This window comes from Anarrhichthys ocellatus, unplaced genomic scaffold (assembly GCF_004355925.1).
Source record: "Anarrhichthys ocellatus isolate YVR2014 unplaced genomic scaffold, GSC_Weel_1.0 scaffold1, whole genome shotgun sequence".
Classification (NCBI taxonomy): Eukaryota; Metazoa; Chordata; class Actinopteri; order Perciformes; family Anarhichadidae; genus Anarrhichthys; species Anarrhichthys ocellatus.
Window position 1 is genome coordinate 7,264,489 of NW_022280031.1, and position 22,698 is coordinate 7,287,186.

A 22,698-nucleotide genomic window follows, 5' to 3' on the forward strand; every position below is an offset into this window, starting at 1 on the left:
TGGAGGTGCTGGGAGGCACCTTCAGACAGAGCCAGGCTAGCTGTTTCCCCTTGTTTCCAGTCTTTATGCTAAGCTAGGCTAACCAGCTGCTGACTGTAGCCGTGTATTTACTGGACAGATATGAGAGCGATCACAGGGGCATCGTTAGGCCTATTTTAGGGGGGCTGAAGCTGAAAACGTTGTTTTTTTTTGGTGATGCCAATCATCCAACAGCCTATCATCATACTTAACGATATAAAGTTGACACTCTCAGGTCCATTCTCCATCCATTGTGTGCGGTCCCTTTAAGAATTAGGATTTGGGAGTGAAGCGGATATGAAAGCTAGTTTATTCGTCTTTCCTTTACAAGCAGGAAAATTATTTCTCTCTCTTTATTTGAGAAAAGTTCATATTTGTGTTGTCAAATTCCACTATGACCCTGAAATTCTGTCTCTTGTGTTATCATATACTAATGCAAGCAAAAGTACAGAGCAAAATCACGCTCTTTCTGATTGAACCAATCTATGAACTGTCTGAAATAATGGATATCCACGGCCCCAAATGGGCTAAGCCCCCCCCCCCCGTCTTTCAATCCTAGAAACGCCCCTGAGAGAGATATAGGTATGTCTTCTCATCCAGCTCACTGCAAGAAAACTAATATTTCCCAAAATGGCAAAACTATTGCAACATGACACACTCTAGAGGGCGTATAACTTACAGCATATATCATGATGATATGATACCAACAAGAAAAATGAACAATTACTGCAGGATGGAATACAAAAACCTAGGGGGGTGGATGGTGGGTGGAGAGCATGAGGGCCAGCACTGATTTTATTTAGTTTTAGAAGCATGCAATGTTTCTAGTTCAAGGTTATATAAGCAGTATTTATTCCACCATCTGTTTATTAGCATATAAGAGCAAACATGGAAATTTCAGATGCAGGTTTTACCATTTACCAATTCAAAATAACGTTAAATATTCACAGTCTTTACATCCATTTTGGGAAAAACATACATAGCAATTCTTAATGGAGGACTTTTTATTTTAATTTTAGCATACAGTCTACTGTGGGAGTTTCTTAACAGTGAACGGCTGACATCAGCTGCCCTGCCTCTCCTCAGTCACCCCAGGTGTTCCTTGCCTTTTATCTAACTTTCCCTCTGCACAGTTTATCTCACATATTCACTAGCGCAGTAATTTACACCGCTGTCTAAAACAGCTGTCTGTGAATCAGTGTGAGAACTGCAGTGGCAGGGACCTCATATTTAACGTGTCCAAGGTCACACATTTAGTCAGTGTCCTTGATCCATGCACACAGCTCCTAGTGACAGAGTGCTAGTACAGCAGATGGAATGATGCACCTTACAATGAGATGATAATCTCAGGTGAAATATGGCTTCAAGCCTCATGAATCTTCTCTTTAACCAGCTGATCAAAATGTGGAGTCTGATATGAGGGCAGACACTCACCGTACAGCCCCCGGTGTGCAGCAAAGCATAGACAGAAGCCTTCAAAAGCCTCCTCCACAGTGGGGGGAGACTGATAGTATCGAGTCAATCCAGTCATTTTCCTTTGACGGAGATCAGGTGAACTGTGTGCAATACGTTTTGAGAGAGGGAGGAAGATGCAAGTAATTTGGAAATCTCCTTGAATTACTACAGAGGAGTGGTCACCCTTGAGGAATCTCAGGTCGTCCTTGTGTAAGGAAGGCTACCCACCCACACTCCTCCTCCCGCATCCCTGTCTCCTCCCCCTTCCAACAAAAATCCCACTCCATTCCCCCTTCCTTCCCCCCCCTCTGCGCTTGCAGATCACCGTATTGGTCGCTGTGATGGAGCGACTGCGCTCCAGCGAGCAGTTAGCGCATAATCATGCGGTTGACCGGTCCGTGTTTGGGATGCTGTAAGTCCGCTGCGTAAAAGTGTACAGGTGTAGCGCGCCGTGTTGATTGGGGAATTAAAAGAAAAACGCCCAAACACTGTGATATTACCTGCTTTGTGAGCCACTGCTGCTCTCTGCGTCTTCTGCAGCCGTGGAGGGGCCCCCACCCCCCTCCCGCTGTAATATTTATGACAAAACGGAGGCAAATAATTCTGGTCACGTTTTTGGCTGACAGCCGGCTGTCCTGGAGAGCCTTGGAGTGAATCAGGGTCCAGTGTTGGAGATAGCGCAGCGCAGCGCACCGACACCTGCAGTAGGATGTAAAGGGAATTCCCACTCACCAAACTGGTAAGTTTAACACTCGACTACAACACTTCTGTTTAGTAGACACGTATTTTAATGACAAGTAAAAATCCTCACGATTTTGATCATGTCTTCACAAATATATATTTAATTAAAATGAGACAGTTTGACTTGTAAGGGATCAAAAGGGATCGACAGTCTTCAGCAAAATGGATCAAATGGTGGAGGGACAAGACCGTGCAAACCTGTTTTGATTCCGGACTGGAGGCGACCATAACAACTCACCAGCACTTAGAGGGGCCTGAAATCAGCCTCGGGACATATCACCGACTGATTTTAATCGCTTCTTTGCATTTTCGGACATGACGTGGGACATGCTTTCTGGTTCTGTGCGGCAACAATCAGACAACACTTCGTCCCAAAGAGGGAAATAAAATATATAATGGAAAATATAGACCTGAGTTGTTTTGATCCAAGTGGGCTTAGTGATTTTGATCCTCCAAGTCTCTCGTTAGTAATTGTTGATATGCTTCAGTCACTTGGATGTGCCACGCTTGACATGGAGGTGGCCCGTTTGATCATGTTTAAGAGCAATGGCTCAGTCCACCAACTCATGTGCTGACATTTAATGCTTTAATAAGATTAGATTATTCTACAGTGAACATGATTAGTTGGTCTTGAACTGGCATAACCCGACAAGACCATGGTTTCAAAGGATTGTCCATCAGAGTACCTCTGCAGTTATTTACCTTCATCAAAAAACGCAAAAAACAGTAAAAAATATTGAAATTTGAAATTTTATAGTGTAGCAAAGTGTTCATGAAGAGCTCTTTGTGGCCATTGTTTCTATAATCGTAGAAATAATTTTAAAATCTATAAATACTGTATCAGGCTTTTTTGTAGCTCTTTCTCGCCATGTGTTATGCAGTGTTTCCTGCACTGCTCTCTTGTTGATGAGATGCGAAATGGGAACATGTGAGTTGGTGAAGTGGTGATGGGTTTCTCCCTGCTGAACACTAAAGCAACATACGCTTCAGTTGAGGTTACCGTTTCAGTTGGTTAAATGTCAAACTGCTGTCTGCTTGCATTAGTAGACAGTGATTCTCTGGATCAAGTGCTGCAAATGTTTTGCTTCTTGTCAAGAGGTTTTTGCTATGTGAGGAATTTAAAATAAAAATACTTCAATATTAATTTCTTTTGTTTGCTCATATTACTTTTGTGCTCCCACATAATACTGTGATCCCATGCAGCACTTATTTATTACATTTTCTCACATTATTGCCTTCACATACTTTTTGAATTCTCTCATTTATTGTAACTTCTAACACCCAACAACATACCACAATATGTGGCAACATAATTCATTTTATTTTAAGCTTGGCCTAAAATACTGACGCAGTGTTTGTGTTTCGTAAGTGTGGTTATGTAATTTGTGAACAAGTGGCACATTATGGAAACTTTCTAAAATAAATAATAGGCCTACTTTAATCTGCAGGATGTAGCCTAGTTGGTAAAATGAAAAACTAAACAATATTTTAAGAATGCAAACGCATTTTGGGTTGCAAAGTAACCATAAGGTGACCACATTTTACAAAAAGGACCGTTTTATTCTCTTCTGAATCCTATCAAGCAATCAGTCTTTTTAACTGCCGGTTAATTAGCTACTCTGAAAATACAGTAACAAGCTCATCTTGATATTAAGTAGCCAAGATTAGGACTGTTCACCTCCAAATTAACTTTTTTTGATGAGACTGAGTACAAACATGCAGACAGAGTTAAAGCCCACCTTCTCTGTGATGTTTTCTGGCTGTGCTTGTGTGTGTTTCCTTCTCTTTTCTATGCCGAATCCCAAAGGGATAATTGTTTTAATGTATTCCCATTTCCATTTCAGCCTGTGTGTTTGCTTTGCATGTGGGTCATTGTGTGTTTGTGTCTGTGCGTGTATTTATAGAGAAGCTTTGATGCTGCTGGTGGGAAAATATTCCACCACACGTGTCACTCTCCAGCTAGATGCCGCAGCATAGTTGAGGAAAACTGTCATATGTTGTTTCAGCGCGATGAGCAAAGGGGTAATTTACCTCTGATCTGAGGAGTCTTATTTACCTTTCATATATAACAGCGCTGAAGAGGAGGTGGTCAGAGTCTTGCTGAGGTTATTATAGGACAACAACAGTGTGGGAAAAGCACACAAGGTTTATGTAACAGCTGCTCATTTGTCATAAAAGCCTGAAATGAAGATGTTTTGGATATAATTGAATGGCTCAAATATTGTTTTACATGTGACAATGATTGTGTTAAGTGTATAATAATGACGGCACAGCTACATTGCTGATTCGCACACATTTAGAAGGAACAGTTATTTTGTAACACAAATAGTCCCAAAAGTTTACTTTTTACTGACAATACAACTGCAGCCAATTTTGAATGAGCATGTGCAAAAAGGCACTGCAGTAACCACAAACTATCACATTTACTGCTGTAACAGGCTTTTATAGTATTAAAGGACAACTGTATATTTGTATTTTTATATTTAGAACTTCCTTTTTTCATCATCGTTGAAACAAGTTGTCAAACCAAGTCTCTGAACAACAACATAAAAAAGTAAAAACATAATAAACACCAGTTTCTTGCACAAAGGTGTGTTGATAATTGAGATGGCTGAGGCTGCTCATCCTTCCTGTCAGCGTACTCTTACCACGTAAAATTAAAAGCACATGCACTGCACTAAATTCCCTAAGAAGGAGAAAAGCAGGAGGAGAATGGTGGAAAAGTGAGAAGCATGATGAGCAAATAGAGAGAAGAGACGGACCGATAAATCATTAGAAGAGCAGAGTGGAGTGACCAGAGTGAAAATGGACTATCAAGAGGGAGACAGAGGCACCGTGGAACCCATTCACAGAGACTTTATAGACTTAGTGTGGCCACCCATAGATATCAAACAGGAACACAGCTGGTTTCTTGCATATTTATTGTATCTCCTCCAGGAGGATCATGACATCGGTCATGTGTGAGCGAGTGAGTGAATGAATGAGTGCTCGAGTGTGCGAGTATCTCGGCTGTCCATGGCAAATCTCTCATACTGCTGCAGCAAACTGCATAATAATTTGCGGTGAATCACACGTTCTCAAAACAACTTTAATTGTATGTTTTATGCTGCCTACTGACGTTTCACTTACTGAATACCGTTCCCCGGCCGGTAGGGGCCACTAGTCATAACACAGCTGAGTGCATCCCCGCTTCTCTGTTGCTGCTCTGCAGTCAGAGATACAGTTGGAGGAAACTGTTTGCTCAGTTTGACTTGAAGCCTAAATAAATGCTTCAAGTCACAGTTACACCTGTGAGATGGAGCTGAGAGGTGCGCCTGTGCAGAAATGGTGCAGACATCTGCATTGATTAAAATGAGAGTGTATATGTTGTGTAAGACATGCAAGTGAAAAACACGTCCGATACACTTGTCTAGACGGGGGGATTAGCCAATTGTGGGTTGTGTTCATTCAATCAAACATTAGTAGTTGTTGCAGACACACCCGGTGTATGTTTTACATATAATGTATGCCATGTATACCTTTCATGCTATAGTTGAAAGCTGACCGACTTTAGGTGTGAGAGTAAATGAGGTTTAATTGAAAAGTATTTAGTATGCGTCTCATGCTCTTTGGCCCTCCTGGTGTCCTTATGAAACCTCTTCATGTGAGAATGGAAAATAAATCCCTAACTTTTTGGTTGTGTGTGTGTTGGTCTTGGTTCCTCAGGTTAGACCTCTGTCTGTCATTATGGTGTGTGAGTACAGAAGCCTGCAGTGAAGCTCTTCCCTCTTGGCCAATGATGTCCTGTCTGCAGGGGTAAAATTGCATTAATTGAGCTTTAATTGCCGTATTGAGTGAAATAGCTTAACCTGTCTCAGACAACTTCAGTCTTTTTTCTCTTGTACCTATCAGTTCCACTTACTGCCTTGCTGTTATTCTATTGCTTTCAATTCCATTTTTCTCGTTTTTTGACCTTTTCAACTTCTCTCCGCTTCTCTAAAGCTCGATCATCCATGGACACTGAGCATGAGTCTGTTTCAGATAGTTGTAAAACACAATGTATTGGTCCAAAGATTCCTCTCCCTAAAGGCACAAATCTGCTTCTGAAGCAAAGTTTGATTAAATCCAAGCTGAAGGTGAACACTACAATAATGCAAAATTCCAGATGTGTTGTTTTACTGCAATGTCTTGTTAAATGTCTCCTTTGGAGGGTTTGACCAAAGTTATCCTATGGAGCAATCATTTTATAAAAGGCTCCCTGTTTTGTTTCTTTTTGTGCACATGGATGAGAAGGGCCAATAGGTGATATGAGGGGGGATGCCATCCCCCTTGTTGGCAAATGAGCAAAATGCATCCCCCTGTTAACCTGCCATACCTGACACCTGCCCTCTCCATTCCCTGAGAGAGCAAAGCAGAGGGGTTGTTTAGTTGAATAGGTTAGTCTAGGCAGCCTGACTTATTGGTCCTTTATCGTACTGGGGTTTGTGCAAGTTAGTAGCCTCCATCGGGCATAGCTGGCCACAAAAGACAGTGCTTGTGCATCCACCAGAGGCAGCAGAGCATATCAGAAGCAGCTCACTCTGGGCAGTGTATTGATAAATCCATGCCACTGTCCGAGTTGCTGAAGTAACGGCTCGCACATCCGCCAATGGGTCTCACTATTTCGCTGATCTGCAGTTGGTTTAGTGCCTTATCACCAGAGCAGCATTAAAGTTACCACAGACCTTGACTTGATTACCTATTCACAACACAAATCTACATAGGCGGGTGCAGCATATTTACTTGACTGCATTCTGACAATCCATTAACTCCTGATGACAAGGGCTGTTGAAATGGAGAGATGAAGGGAGACATACTGTAGCTAATCACATCTGATCACTTCAGAACACATAAGGAATGTACGAGTAATTATGGATATAATAGAAATATAATGAAGGCTTTTATATCTCTCCACTTTATCCTCTTCTATTTTTATTTCAATTATTTTAATCATTGCTATTCTCTTTGATGGGCCAATGAACAGCCTTCCAAAGCGTTGATTTACGTAACAGTCTCATCTTCCTCCGACTCAATTTTACTTAATTTCGCCAAAGAACTGTGATTGCATGGTAGCCTTGATTAGTGCCTATTGATGGGTTATTTTTTACAGGCTTGGTATCCTGTATAGGTGGATATAGGATACCAAAGAGTGTATTTAATGAAAGTGTGGAGCCAAATGAAATCCATCAAGCATGCTGTCAAGTGGTAGTGATGTCTGACCAGAGTTGTCTTGCGACCAAGTTCTTTTTGTACAGTGCTGTTCCTATCGATTACTGGCTTTGATAATTAACCTGTCTACTATCACGTCCTCATTGATGTTCTGGTAGCAGCCTGTCAGAATTGTGAGATACAAAGTGCCTGGACATATGAGTGGGATTACACAAAGGTATTGCACAGTGTAAAAGCAAAGAGTCATGTGCTGGTTGTAAGACGGATGGTGAGGGGAGGCGAGGCAGCGCAACTGGGACTATTCAAAAGAGAGATGGATAGAGGTAGTGAGCAGGGAACAAACATTACCCTCAAGCGAGCACACGACCCAGCATCCATCTGCACACCCCTAAGCCACCCTCCCATCTATCACTCCCTCACTGCACCTACCTCCCATTCTCATCTTACCTCCCGTTACCCCCGTCCCTTTCTCCCTAACTTGTATCAGGCATAGGTGCGGATGGGATTCAGCAGTTTCTTAAGCACACAAGATGTCATTCACCTCAGATGGCAATCCATCTTCCGCTGTATCTGGAGGGAGCGCGTGCAGAGACGTGGGCTGGCGGTGGGTGGCTGTGTGGGCAGATGGCAGCTAGCCAGACATTGTGGACTACATGGCGTGCTTGTGTGTCTTAGCAGGAGATATGATAACCCATTTTTTAATTGAACAGAGTTACAGTAAGTGTTGCTTGGCCTGACATTGAAGTAGCAGTGTTGGTTTTAACAGCACTGGAGTTGTACAACTGTAATAAATATACAGTATTCTGTTTGCTGCACATTCAAATGTATTTCATAGGAAGTTCCTGAAGCTGTCCGAATCAGAAACCTATGAGATAGGGTGGGATGTTGTTGCTCTCACTGAGCAGGTTTTGTTGTTGGCCTGTCCAGGCTGCTTTGTTGGGAGCTTGCCAGGTATGCTGCTGCCCAGCTGGTGGCTGCTTGCTGTTAGCACTGCTGGATGAATCGAGTGGGAAAATTAAGTCTTTGATCGATTGTCTCACTGCGGACATTAGGAATACCTAAGAGAGCCATGAGTCAGCGTACTGCATACCGTCATCCTCCTGTTGGTTTCTTTCATTTCCCTCTTTTTCTCCTTCACTCACCTTTCCTGTCTCTCTCCTCTAGTTTCCCTTTCTTCACTGAATGTCAACTTTTGGCTTCCGTCCGATAGAATCAAAGAGCATAGGCTTCTTTCTAGTTTCACCATTTTGTATCCATCAATGAAGAAAAGGATAACAATTTCTCAACAGATAGTTACCTAAATAAACCATAATTTTCCTTTTCCAATCTCATTTTTGGAGAAAAAAAAAGGGACACACGTCTACTTTATTTATTGTTGTCTGAATGTAAACAGCACTGACAACCCCGTCCCTGAGGTGAACGCAGAGCCTCACAGAAGAGCTGAATCATTTCCAACAGCTGAATTTAAACCACAGCAGCAGGTTTACTGATTAAAAATAAGAATTCCTGCCTCGAGGACGGATAGACTTACTTAAAGCAATCCAGTGTGCTCCACTAAACCAGACTTTTCAGATAACATTAGATGGCCGAAACATCAGCTTATGGAAGTCTGAGCTGCTTATCTGTCATTCTTAAGTAGCCCTGCTTCCAGCTATATTGTCTAACTTACAGCAATATTAGGATGGTCAAAGAGTCTGACAACAACAACCCTACACTACACCTACTTTAACACTTTAAATCACCACACACATGGTTTACAACAGACAGAGATTGTCTTCTGTGGAATGTTGTTACACCCTCAGAAATATGCAAACTGCAAACTGAGCACATAAAGTTTTATAGAGGGAACAGACGGTGGTCACATTTGAATAATTAGCAAACTGAAGTCTCACGTGTACCGACTACCATTGTCGCATAGAGGACTGGGGTGAAAATGGGAGAGTGCCCTCGGGCCTGGTGCAGGATCAGCACTTTCAACAGCCGCTGGTTGAGACCTCGGCACACAGCAGCACAGCAGACGGAAGCCATGACACAAAGGGACAGATTTAATAAACCTTTTCTGCCTTTTAGACATCCCAGCAAACGTGTGTATGTGTTGTTTGTATCAGACAGGTGCACTGGCCTGGAAGTGCAGTTGTCATCTGAGGTGAATCTTGTGTGAAGCAGTGAAGTGTGCTTCTACACATTGAGGTAGGATTACAGAAGTCACATTATAATGTACTATCCGTGTGGTTGTTGTTTGCAGGTGTATTGATAAAAGAATATATACTGTAGAAACTGAATAACAGTTTTTTTGATAATAACAAATAATAAACACAATGTCTGACTAAACATAGGAGACAAAGAGTTGTGGCTTGAATTAATCTTGGCGTCCACTAAGCTGCTGCGGCACTGTTGATTGCACTCTTTTGATGAAACTGTTGCAGTGATTTGCTGCAGTTATCTTGTGAGTCCAGGGCGGCTGTATTTCAGTCTTGCTCATGTTCTCTAGCATGTACACTGCTATGACTTTTACATATTCTCTCAATGTAGTTATGTTGTGTGTTATGTTATTTCACAAAGACATACCTAACAAATAGACCAAGATAATGAAATGCCGTACAATGTGTTGTTTTAGCCTCCGTCTGGGCCAAAAGGATGCCTACTGTTTGTCTTTGTGTTGGAAAGAAGTAATTTAGCCTCTGGCAAGAAACATTTTGTCAGGAGAAAGAAACTAGATACATGGATAGCTTAGAGCAGATGTAAATAAATTGCACAAAGACAAGCATAGAAACAAAAAAATGAACATTTCACACTGACAATAGGATCTGCTTGAGCATTTCCCCTCTGATATTGTGTAGAGGGGCACTTTCCGACACCTATAATAATCCTGACAGCACGGCTTCAGGAGGCTGCGCTGTCACTGTGCATGACACTCAGTTTTTGGTTGTTGTTTTGGAGCAAAGGACATAATCTACAGTAATTTACACTCTAGATTTGATGAAATCATCTTCAAAATAAAATCCGTAGATGACAGTTACTCTTTAGATTCCAACCAACCAGACACTTTATTTAGCTTTCAATACGTGGTTGTAAATGATGCTGTTGGATTGATGACTTAGGAGAGGGTAGAATGGATTTACCGAAACTAATTTAAGACTGCGACTGAAATGAAGCCATCCCCTATGACGATCACAGAACTCAAAAGAACTCAGGCTTAAAAAAAATGACCTTCAGATTTGTTTGTCTTCAGGATTAACTACCAAAGCTGTCAAAAAACTTGTTAGACTTTTTAAAATTTGAATGCCTGATTGCGTGGGTCATTTTTTTAGATCATGTTTAGTAGTACATGCCTTAAGCTTCCTTCTGCTCCTTTCTCTTCTGTCTGACTTGTCAATCATATAGGCTGTTTCCCCTTGTTTCCAGATATTTTTGTTTCCACAACTAAAAGAGCACCGACTTGCACACGTACATACAGTACATACGCACACAAACACTTTGGTATGTTGCAACAAGCATGCCACAATAACACAATGCACTTATTAGATCCAAACCTTTATGATAGAATACTGCAAGGAGTTCTCTGCACCATGTTTTTCAGCTAGCAGGACCATACATTGTGTAAGGCTGATCTGTAGCCTCAAATCAACCTGAGTATTTACAGTTCCAACTGAAAGACACTTGGTGATCATTAGAAAAACAGCCCAAACTCCACCACCCTGTCTACACAGTTTCATGTTCTTCTTCCCTCTCTCCCTGTAAATACTACAATATGGTGACTGCTCCTGCCCGCAGGTCAGAGTCACAGCTGTTCATATTCAGGGCTTATAACATTTTGTTTTGCCCTCAAACTGCATGCTAACACAGACTTCTTTTTTCTGCTCTATTGTTTGTGGCCTTGTGGCTCTTATCTCTTACCAGTTCATCACAAAGTGAGTATCTATTATCACAGGACTGATTGTGGCTCATTGTTACGCTTAGTCATAGAGTAACATAAACGACTCTTGTTGAAAGCAATTCAGCCTGCTCATTTCACCGGTACACAATCATCCCTTTGTAATTATTGCCAGGACTGTTAAGAGAAACAGATGATGTTTGACGAGACTGATCAAATCAGTAACTTCACAATAGCATTTTACTCTTGTGAAAAAAGAACAAATGTCTCCATTTTCTGTGAATATGAAAATTCAGATCACAGGTGATTTTTGTGTTATATCGTTCCATTTCATATTCTTTGCTTACATTTACGTTATATATTTAGTTTTACATAAATGGTAAATTCAGTTATTCTCCTAACATCAATTTACTGCAGTGCTTCAAACACACACTTGCCTGAGATGGAAGGAGTTTGGTCAATGCAGTATTGACATGTATGTTACCTCTGTGATTGTCATAACTGATTGGCTGTCGAACATACACTGTTCCTTTGTTTGCTCCTTTATTCTCTGTGACACCTTGAAGTCCACCATATTGAACAAAGAATGTTAACACAGTTGATTTTGATTGCATTAAAAAGCCACAGCTCACTAAATATTCTTGTGGTTCAGTGTGAATAGCCTCAATCATCTAGATTCCTAAAATATATCTGTGATTATGCCGGATGTCTTTTCCATTTCAGGCATAATTTCAATTTTTTGTTCAACATATTTTTTGATTGCTTTTGGGAAAAGGGGAATATTACAAATACTGAAGTTACATCCAACTTTTTAAACACACTACCTTAGTTCATTAATGTCACTTGCAGCATTACACTGATACCTATAAAAACAACACTTTAACTGCAGTTGGTGTTGAAAGAAAGAAACAAAACAAATTTGCTCACAACTATTTTATGCAGCACTCAAAATGAAACCACAGGTACCCGTGAGAGGAGGCGATAGAGAGTGTGTTTGTGTGCTCCCATGCCTCGGGCTTGTTAAATTGGCAGATCGGATCAATGATGCTTTAAATCAATGTTCCAACACCACAAACCCCATGGAACCTATAGTGGATTAAGATAGACCGCTGTTCCTCACTGAGTCCTGTTCTGCCTGAAGGTTCTTTCCAGATGACAAATGGGATGAAAAAAAAGTGAGATAAAACAAATGGGAAAAGGGCGAGAGGATGAGAACAAAAGCTGTGGCAGAGGAAAGGTTGACAGCAAAGGCTGAGGTCAATGCTGCCGGTAAAGACACACCTGTTGCTTTTAGTTCAGAGACTCAGGGAATAGTTTTTTATCGCTACATATCAACAAGAGGCTTTATATCTAATCAACCAACAAGCACAGGAGAGCACGCAGTCAGTCATGAATAACATGCTCTCCATGCAAAGTAGTCTGTCTCAGCCAGTACACTAAAAGGGGAACAGAGTAGGAAGGGAGGTGAGGGATGTAGGAGAGCAGATGAGACAGAGGGGGTGTGGAGAGAGGATGCCAGGGGATCTGGTCTTTCTCTGATAGCATTGTTTATGTGCCACTGTCTGTGGCTCATTGATCCATTCGTCTTCATTACATCTCCCTGTGAGAACTATTTACTGCTGCCACCCTCAGTTGGGGGCCTGCTTTCTTGACATGCACTGCACGGTTTCTCTACCAGCCCACCAATGTCCTTGCCACCTCTCCTCTCGGAGGCAGAAGCTGACCGTTTTAGGATTTAACAGAAGGTTGTTTTTTTTTTTCCAAATTGGCAAATACTGGATTTGTACAGGCATTAATTGTACAAATCCAGTAGAGGTAGATCTTACTACGTCAGTATAGACAACATGTCTTTACAGTACAGTTGTGGTTGGTTTATAAATGTTTCCACATGCCTTATTCTGCAAGCTTCCTGACCTATATATATATATATATATGTTGCGTAACAATGAATCCAACATCCACCCACTCCTGCTCATGAGAAGCATGGTTACATCTTTTTGACAAAATGTAGCGTAGCATAGCATATGAACTGTAAGCACAGTCAGGAAATAAATCCCCATCGTTTGTTAAAATCTGTTGACTCTTCAGGGATCCTCCGCTGAGTCCCTGCTTAATGCAGTCATACTTGCAAATGACCCCCCGAGAGACTTCCTGCTCCAATTCCTGTCTGAACTCTTACCATTGTCTATGCAAAGCATGTTGTTGTCTAACAAGTGAGCCCAGTGAGGAATCATGGGTCATCAGCAGCAGCTTGAACTGCACACCACGACTCTAATCGCTGGCCAAGATCACTTTCACCTCGTTGTTCAACTTTCAACTCCTAGCTCCTCCAAGTTTGACTTGCACTTGCTGTTCAGTGTTTTGAGTAAATATGAGACAAGCTGACTGATAACTGCTTGATCTTTCTCTGTCATCTCTCTATCTTTCCACTCTTTTCTATTCATTTTTTTCACAGAATCAACCACAGATCTGGCCATCATCCTCATCACTGTCTCGTTTGAGCCAGAAGAAAAAGAAAGACAGAGCATGGTCTGGCGTGGCGGCCGCTGTTGCTATGTGTGAGGGAGTGCTGTGGCGTCAATGGAGACCGAAGGCTATCGTGACCTCCTGGAGACCAGCGATGGTCAGGGGGTAGGCCTGCTGGATGGAGGGGGTGAGGTGGGGGTGGAGGAGGGCTGGAGCACACCCTACCCCCTGGGCTTCCAGGTGTCTTTGACCACTGTGCTGATGCTGGAGCTGGTGTTGGGCTTCAGCAGCAACCTGACCGTACTTGTGCTCTACTGTGCTCAGTCCAACCTGGTGGATTCAGTCAGCAACCTGGTCACAGTCAACCTCCATGTGCTGGACATACTGGTCTGTCTGCTGTGTCTGCCACTGACTGTGGCTGTGATCTTGCTACCAGCTAATGAAAGTGGAGTCGGCAGCCTGGCCACGCTGTGCTGCTTTCATGAGGCCTGTGTCACGTTCACCAGTGTGGCCACAGCAGTCAATGTGCTGGTGATCAGTTTGGACCGATACGACATCTCAGTGCGTCCAGCCAGTCGTCTACTGACACCCAGGAGAGCAGCACTGCTCCTGGCAGCAGTGTGGGCCGTGTCTCTCGCTGTCTTCTTCCTGCCCTTCCTTGAGGGGGATTTCTTCTCTTCAATGTTTGAGGACGGTAAGGTTGAGGAGCCAAGAGGGCAGAACAATGACTCGGAGTTCACCACTGGACTGACCCCCATTTTTTCCTCCATCTCTCCTTCCTCCTTACCCTCAACTCATCCCTCCTCCCCGACACACCACCTGACTCCAGTATGGCAGAACACGACGCTGCTGTGCGTAGGAGGGCAGGGGTACTACACTGGCCTGGCTATGTATTACCACTTGTTACTCCAAGTGCCATGCTTCTTCATCGCTGTGGCCGTCATGTTGTTCACCTACTCCAGGATCCTGCAGGCCCTCAACATTCGAATAGGCTCCCACATGATGAGGAGTAAGCGTGCAAAGGACTCCACCTGCAGGATACGCTGCAGGAGGCAGAAGAAGAAGGACCTGAGCCTGCCCACAGAGGTGGTGTCCTCCAACCAGAACCAGAACCTCACCAATCCACCTCTCATCCCCTCCCTCACACCTACACCAACATCGCCCCCACCACTCCCCTCCATGCCACAGGCGATGTCTGATAGTGGAGCAACAGTCACTACTGTCAGTACTGCTGCCACCACCCCCATCGCCACCACACCGGCCACCCCTGCTTCTCCAACCCCAGCTTCAGCCTCAACCCAGCTCCCCGCCACATCACCACTGCCTGCCTCCACCTTGGGTGTACAGGCCTCGGTTTCTGCCATCATCGCCTTGAGGCGGGCAGTGCGCAGGCACAGGGACCGTCGAGAGCGTCAACGTCGCGTCCTTAAAATGTCCCTGCTCATCATATCCACCTTCATCGGCTGCTGGGCCCCTCTGTCTGCAGTCAATGTTCTGATCCTGTGTATGGGTCCCAGCGACAGCCTGGTGCGGCTGCGCCTCTGGTTCTTGGCAATGGCTTATGGAACCACTATTTTTCATCCTCTGCTTTATGCCTTCACCAGGCAGAAGCTGCGCCGTGCCCTCAAAACACGTGTCAAGAAAAGGGTAGTGTCCCTTCTGCAGGTGGACCCAGCTCCCAGCGGGGGGACAGTTATTCATAACTCCTGGGTGGAGGGGGGAGGCCAGAGGAAGAGTCGCAAGCCACGAGTGGAGGCCAGTGATGCCACTGATCGATGCCTCACAGAGGCAGTGAGGGAATGAGGCTGTTCTTCAGTGTGTTTGCATGTGTGTGAGTGTGTGTGTGTGTGTGAATTTGAGGAATTGTATGTATCTTACCAATCTGCTAGAGATGGGTCATGTGTATATTTGTGCATGGGCGTGAGAAAAAACTGTTAGTTTACAAAGGTCAGGACAAATCCAATGACCACTGGTTCCATGCAGATGTGGAGACAGGCGAGTCCTGGGCTTTAATTCAAGCCTTCTCTCTGCTCTCCTCACACAGGCCCTCATAGTCCACTTTCTAACTGGTGGCCACTGTGTCTCCATGACAACACTGGCCAAGCATATATGATAGTCACGTATACTGAAAATAATAGTGTGCAGTTGTATAGGATAAAGGTTAGGCAACAGCAAATGCATACATTACTGTTCCTGCGTGCACTTTCAACTTGCATGTGCATGTACATATGCCGCGCGCACACACACATACACACACACACACCTAACATGCACACTGATCTATATTTAGTCATTATCTATGAAAGCACACCAATATCTACCTGCACAGATATATTCTCAGTGAGATAATTAATAGAAGTCTATATTTCTCTTTATTTCCCTCATTTGTTCATGCCTTAATTGAGTTATTAATATATTATTGTGGTGCTGAATGTCCTGCTGTATGTTTACAACAATGTATCAGAGTAAAAGTGCACATACTGTATATGGTATAGCTAATTAATAGCGGGTAAATACAAGCATTCAGAAGTTTACAAGCTCATATGAAACTACCAGGAAATTGCAAAAAAAACTGCTTCCGATTTCATTTGCAGTAAGCACCATATTTTGGAAGAATGTGTGTAAGTTAAAGCTAAAAGGCATGACTTTATTTATTATTTGTTTAATAAATTGTATGAGTAAAAGTGAAGATGACGTAAGCGAGGATGTGTGATTGCGTTGGTATGTTTGCATGTGTGCATGTAGGCATGTGTTTTTGTGTGTGCGGTTGGGTAAATGAATAAAGGAGCGTGCGTGTTTTGTGATTATGTGCAATAAATTCTGAGAAAAGCAATGACCCCTAGGATGTGAACAAAGAGAATGTGAACACAGAATTGTTGGTTTTCTACTTATGGTTTTAATTACTGGAGGAAGAGAGAAGAATAATGACTTAATCAACTGATTAACAGAAAGAGGCCACTGGGCATAATATAAAAGCAGGATACTTGGAGCAATCTTAACTACACAGGCTACTGTAATACTACTGAAATTGTATCACTGCAGTTTTAAAGTGTAAATCAAAGGGCAACATTTTGTGGAAACTTAGTTAAAACTGTCTGTAGTCACTGCAGGTAAACTAGCATCTTATACGGGAGATGGGGCAAAAACAACTTCTGATATGGGGCATCTCCTCGTGTTGGCTGCGTGTTGCTCCTGAGGGCAGAGTCACTACTTTTGGACAGTACTTTGAATGACTGCGGAGGTAAAAAAGCCTTTGTCAGCTTCTGGACCGAGTCCTGAATACGTTTCACTATATCTGTGTCTCTCTTTCTCCTCAGGGCTTCATGTATCGTTTCTCAACGTGCTGGATGTAAAACAATAAGCCAGCCCTCAATCAACTATTGTATAATGGATGTTACAGTAGATTTATGTCAGTAAGTAGATAGAGTACACTTTAAACTTTATATGGGCTCTTGGAGAGGGCCTTTGGGATTGGGGCTATCTCCTTCATCCTCGCCCCTTTTACAATATTTGTGAGCCAGACAAAAGACAATAATTCTTGTGTATTCATGTACATTTTTCAGGGATGTAAATATTGAAGTGTCTGTTTTGGGCTTTAGTCAAAGAAAATAGTTTTTCTTTTGGTCACAATCATCTGCCGGACAGAAAATCAGCCATTGTGATAAACTCTGAGTGAGTTGGAAAGCTACTGTAACGAGAAGATACATGTAAGTGTATTTGTGTTAATACTATATGTGTGTACACTGTACTGTACATTTATGATCATGTGTATAGAGAAATATTAGTATTGTATAAGATTTATATTACGTGTTATTGTATAGAACAGAACAGAATCTGTATTAAAAAAGATGATCTATCTAAGAACTGATCCATCTCAGTGTCAGTTCATGCACGTCTTGTGTTCAATGTATTGGTGGCCAATTTTCTAATATAATATTTTACTTGACAGGAAATTTTCTTTAGCTGGAAAAAATATTTACAAATGTCTGCATAGATGCATTTGTATCTGCTAGGATACTAGAAAGAATATTGATATGGATGTCTTGTTTTTTCATGAGCTTATAGACACCTAACAAAATAGATAAGAGAACTGAAGCAATACAGAGGTAGAAAGATTTTGAAGACCTTTTAAACAAAAAGCTGTGTCACTGGGCCCTACAACTGCAGCTGTGTTTCTACAGTCTTAAGGAACTGCTTGGATTCATCCTGCTTAGTGTAACTTCGGAAGTCCTCCGTCCGACTTCTTCTGGACCTTGCTGTCTGAAAACATTCACTCCTTTTTCCAGCTGCTCCTCCCTTTCTACATCTCCGTCTCTCTGATCCCTAAATTTAGAAACTCCGTCCCAGATACTTGCAGTATTTAGTACTGACTCTGGTGCACCCTCACTGGGATGTGACAACTGTGCTAATCACCAGTACTAATGAAGATCGAACTTGTTAGTCGGGTACGTATCTGTCGAGGCAGCTCAATCTCTTGATGACACTTAATTTTTTTTATTTTACCAGAACAAAACTGTCCGCTCATGTGTGATGTGTGTGTTTGTTTGTTTGTTTGTTTGATGCCTTACTGATTTAAGCAGTGAGTCAACACCATAGATTCCTCCATTCTGCTTGATAATCTCATCAGTCAACTCCTCTTTCACACCCTCATTTCCTCCCTTGGTTCTCCTTTTCTTCATTCCTTGGCCTGCATCGCTCTCATCTCTTATCCACACTCAGGTCTTCCAGAACAAAGCGAGAAACAGCTGCAGTGTCGGTGAAGGAAGGAAAGTCACCTTGGGGGATGACAGAGACACAAAAATGAGAGCGAGAGAGAGAGAGAGGGAGAGAGAGAGGCAGTATTGAGTGGAGATTAAGGAGGGAAAGACAGAATAAAGGGAGGCATAGAAGCTGGCATCGGGACATCATATGACTAATAAAGGGAAAACACTGCATCACTGCAGAGCCCCAATACAAAAACAAAGTGCACGATGATAAGATTATCCAGCTTTACTGTTTTCTTACAATATTGCACCTGCCCATCATGTTTGGGTGTCATCCAAAAAAACAAACAGGATAGCCAACAACTAAGTATTTATAGCCTTCTCCCTCTTTGTGATTTATGGCAAAACATTCAGTCAGTATCCAGTCTGAGCTCAGTAATGGGAATAAAGAACAACAGACTGACAGAGCTTTGACAGGAGTTAGTGTTCCTGCTGGACCCCGTTCTTGCAGAGGCCTTCTAATTTGACCGATATTTAATCGATTTTAATATTATCTGATGCTGAGATGTTAATCGTTACAGTTCTTAAAATGTTAAGGAGTACTCTATGTATGGTGAGATGTTATTGCTTGTAAATAACACAATTAACAGAAAATAAATTCAACATATTGTAAGTAGGATATGCCAAATATATTGAACACTAATGTAAATAATGGCACCCAAGAAAATGTGTTAAATTTATACATTTTTACAAAGTAAATGTTTTGATTTGTGGATACAAATAAATAGTTAGTTGGTACAATAATGTGTTTCATATACATTCAACCTCCCTCCACAGAAATACATGAAACGACCACGACCTCTCAGGCGGCACGAAATGTGATGAAATTACGTATTGCCCATGGAACCCAACGTTTGTTGTGTTGTCTAAACCTATAAGTGTTTCAGAGGTGCCGACTGCTAATTTTAACACATTACGTGCCACCATCACGTAAAGCGCTGTTGAGAGGTCGTGGTCATTTCACGTATTTGTGTGAGACCACGTTGTCCTGTGAAAAAAGACAACGGTGAATAATATCAAACAGTCTTTATCTGCTCTGACGTGTCTCTGATATGATGCCAGCCAGCGTTTTATGGTCACCAATGTCGCCATCATGTGGTCAAACTTCAGCTGGGACAACTTTAGCGTTAGCTGAACACGGCAAAATGTAGCATTGAGATGATTTTGTATTTCTCCGCTGTTATAGTCAACTGGCGTTGCTGCTTAGTTGCCGATATGTGTTTTTTTTTTTTCTTTTTGGGGTAATTTTTTCTTCGAAAGCCAGGGTCCTGTAGTTGGATAAGAAACATTCGACACTCGGTTTAGGTGCATTGTTACATGTGTAGCTTGCTAGATTGGCTTTATCTGTCGGTAGGAAACATGAGCTCCACGGTAGGGAAGAGAACCCAGTATAGATCACCTTTGCTGCACATGCGCCGAAATAGCTCAGTTGGGAGAGCGTTAGACTGAAGATCTAAAGGTCCCTGGTTCGATCCCGGGTTTCGGCAACGTTTTTTATTTACAGCCACGCCATTTTCAAACAAGGTAAGCTTGTCTTATTTCTAACTTGCACACCTAAATAAGAGTGCGCGGGGGATAAAATATTAACTGCATATTGAAGGTTCGTTAAAGTGTTTTTAAATCATGGTTAGGTGATTTAAAAACATTATATCTAAGCGTATGGGGTTTGCATACACAAATTGTAAATGTGAAGCAACAATGCAAACAAAACTAAAGAAATAGTGAGATAAAAAGTACAGCATTTTCCTTTGAAACGTGGTTGAGTAGATGTAACGCAGGGAATACTCAAGTAATGTTAAAGTACCACTTGCATGTACTTAAATACTCTAATTTACCTTCTCACTTGCCTCCTCTGTAAAATATTTGGATTTATAGTTCACAGTTTCTTGTGTAAAGTCTATAACAGTTGGATTGATTCAACATTTAGAAAGTTCTTAAGCATACCGGAACTGGATGTACGTCAGCTACACAGTAAGTGCATATACAATCAGTTCACATTAACTTTCACCAGGGGGCAATGTTGTCCAATAAGTTATTGAACTTGAGCGCTTCATTTAAGTTCAACAGTCTTCAGTTCATCTCAGGGCAGTTAACTCTTCCAGGGTATCCATGTACACAAAATACAAAATGATACAAGTGAAAGAACAGAACATCAGTGTCCTTGAGATTGGGCAGTGGAGTAGTAACACAAGCACAAATGTGATTAAGAAATATAGTTTAAGAGTTACTGTTTACTTCAATGTCTGTGTTCAGTTTCGGGAGCTATATTTTAAATATTGAAACATTTATTAAACATCACATGGTTGAAATTCAAAAGGGGACTGACATTGTGTGTTTTGTGCTGCTCTGTTTATATTTCATTATTTTATCTTAAAGGCCCATGCCTCATGCTATATACGTACTTCTCCTTGTACATTAAATAAACAAATCACTTGTCTGTTACACACAGTATAAAGTGTTTTGGCAAGTTTATTTGTGTATAGCACCTTTCAACAACAAGACAATTCAAATTCTGTTGCATAAGACATAAATATAGTGTCAGTACTATTGCTCAAACTTTCAGACATCAGTTTTCAGACATCAGCCATCTTGCTCCTATTCAACCTGAGGGAAAAGTGTAACAACACTGGGTTTTCAGCATCTTCAGGCATTTCTTTCGACCCACAGTGGGGTTCCTTATTCAGTTCATTGAGACCAATGCACTGGGAGAATGGGGGATGTGTTACATGGTGCTGTCATCGAGGCCTTTGGCAAAACAAAAAATAATGTGTAATACAACAAGACAAGTTGATCCTCGCTCATTTGCTGTAATGGAACCTCAAATAGAACATGTTGTAGCACGTACGTTTTGAGCATGGCGCTAAGTTACCATTTACCATTTGTAGTAACCTGTCCACACCAATGCATCCCTGTTATCCCATCATCTTGCTATTGGTTAAAGGCAAACCTCTCCTGATAAGTCTTATTGAAGTTCATCGACTCACATGTCTGTCTTGGGACCTCATAGAGACGTCACAGTGTGAATAACCTGCAAAGGTTCAGTGCTCAAAATTGATTCATACATACATGAGAAGATAGTCATGGTCCTCCCCCCGTTAGTGAAGGTGAATGTATTATCCCCGTATATATTTCAAAATAACTGCACAATAACCAAGATATCCATCATATGCCATCATATCATATCCCTCAATTCACACATATTTGATATCATGCATTCCTCGTTGGTAGCAGCTTGACACCTACATCCAGTACATCTGTCTCTCTATTTACCTCTTTACTCTCTCCCTCATTACTTCAATACACAAGTGTTGATTTTACACCATGACTAGTTTTATAAATGGTCTTATGAATCCTGTAAACTCATCAAAGAACCAAGGTCATTTGTCTACTTTTCACAGCACATCTTTAGTCACAAACTAAACATTAGTTTTAATGGAAATGCTCTCCCAGGATCTCTTCACTCTCTTACTGCCTGTTGTCCATCTACCACGCGAGTCTGTGCGTTTTGACCTTAGTAGACAGTACATTTGATCTATCGCTGCTGTCTATTCACCATTTGTCTTTCGCTATTTCACTTCTTCCCAGACCTGTTTCTTTGCCTGTGAGAGTCCCCCAGTTAAGATACCACTCCTTAGTATTATACACACCTTTCACAGGGAGGACTGAACCTGTTGCACTTCAAACATGTTGCGTGATGAGTTCATTTGGTGTGCGTGTGGTTGAGGTTATTTTATTTGTATAGGTAGATTTTGTTTGCAGTAGAAAGACGAGGTATCCGTCGTGTATTTGAGAAGCAGACAGAAAAAGGAGTGTTTGAACTTGTCTTTGACTTCTTTATTTAACACTATTGATGGTATTTTTTTTCAGAAGATAAAAAGTTAAGAGACCTTCCTAAACAGGATTTTGTTTCTTTGTGGTTTTTTTTCTGAAAAGTCCAATTCATAATGCAACACAATTGTTATCTATCAGAAGACATGTTGAAGTAAGATTGAATGCTCAAGTGTACATATATTGTCAACGTGCAGGTGTTCAGCAGAAAAAGGATACAGAAAAAGTTGAAGGACTAGATATTCGGTACAAAACATTTTTGCTGTTTGTCAAAGTACAACTCCTCACATGTGCCTGTAGCTGTATTATGTAATAGACTGTGATCAGCACATGGTTGCAAAAGTCTGGCAATTATCCCGAACCATG

The 22,698-nt window shown here is 41.8% G+C and overlaps 1 protein-coding gene and 1 non-coding gene across 2 annotated transcripts; both read left to right on the top strand.

Moving 5' to 3' along the window:
* Positions 1-1,780: 1,780 nt before the first annotated feature.
* LOC116378866 (G-protein coupled receptor 22) lies at positions 1,781-17,609 on the top strand. The gene is made up of 2 exons (XM_031840807.1): positions 1,781-2,212; positions 13,731-17,609. Exon 2 carries the CDS (start codon positions 13,856-13,858, stop codon positions 15,542-15,544), a length of 1,689 nt encoding a protein of 562 aa, XP_031696667.1. The 5' UTR covers positions 1,781-2,212; positions 13,731-13,855; the 3' UTR covers positions 15,545-17,609.
* Positions 17,610-19,918: 2,309 nt separating this feature from the next.
* Positions 19,919-19,991, top strand: trnaf-gaa (transfer RNA phenylalanine (anticodon GAA)). Its single transcript has one exon. It is a non-coding gene; the product is annotated as a tRNA-Phe (tRNA).
* The last annotated feature ends 2,707 nt before the right edge of the window (positions 19,992-22,698 follow it).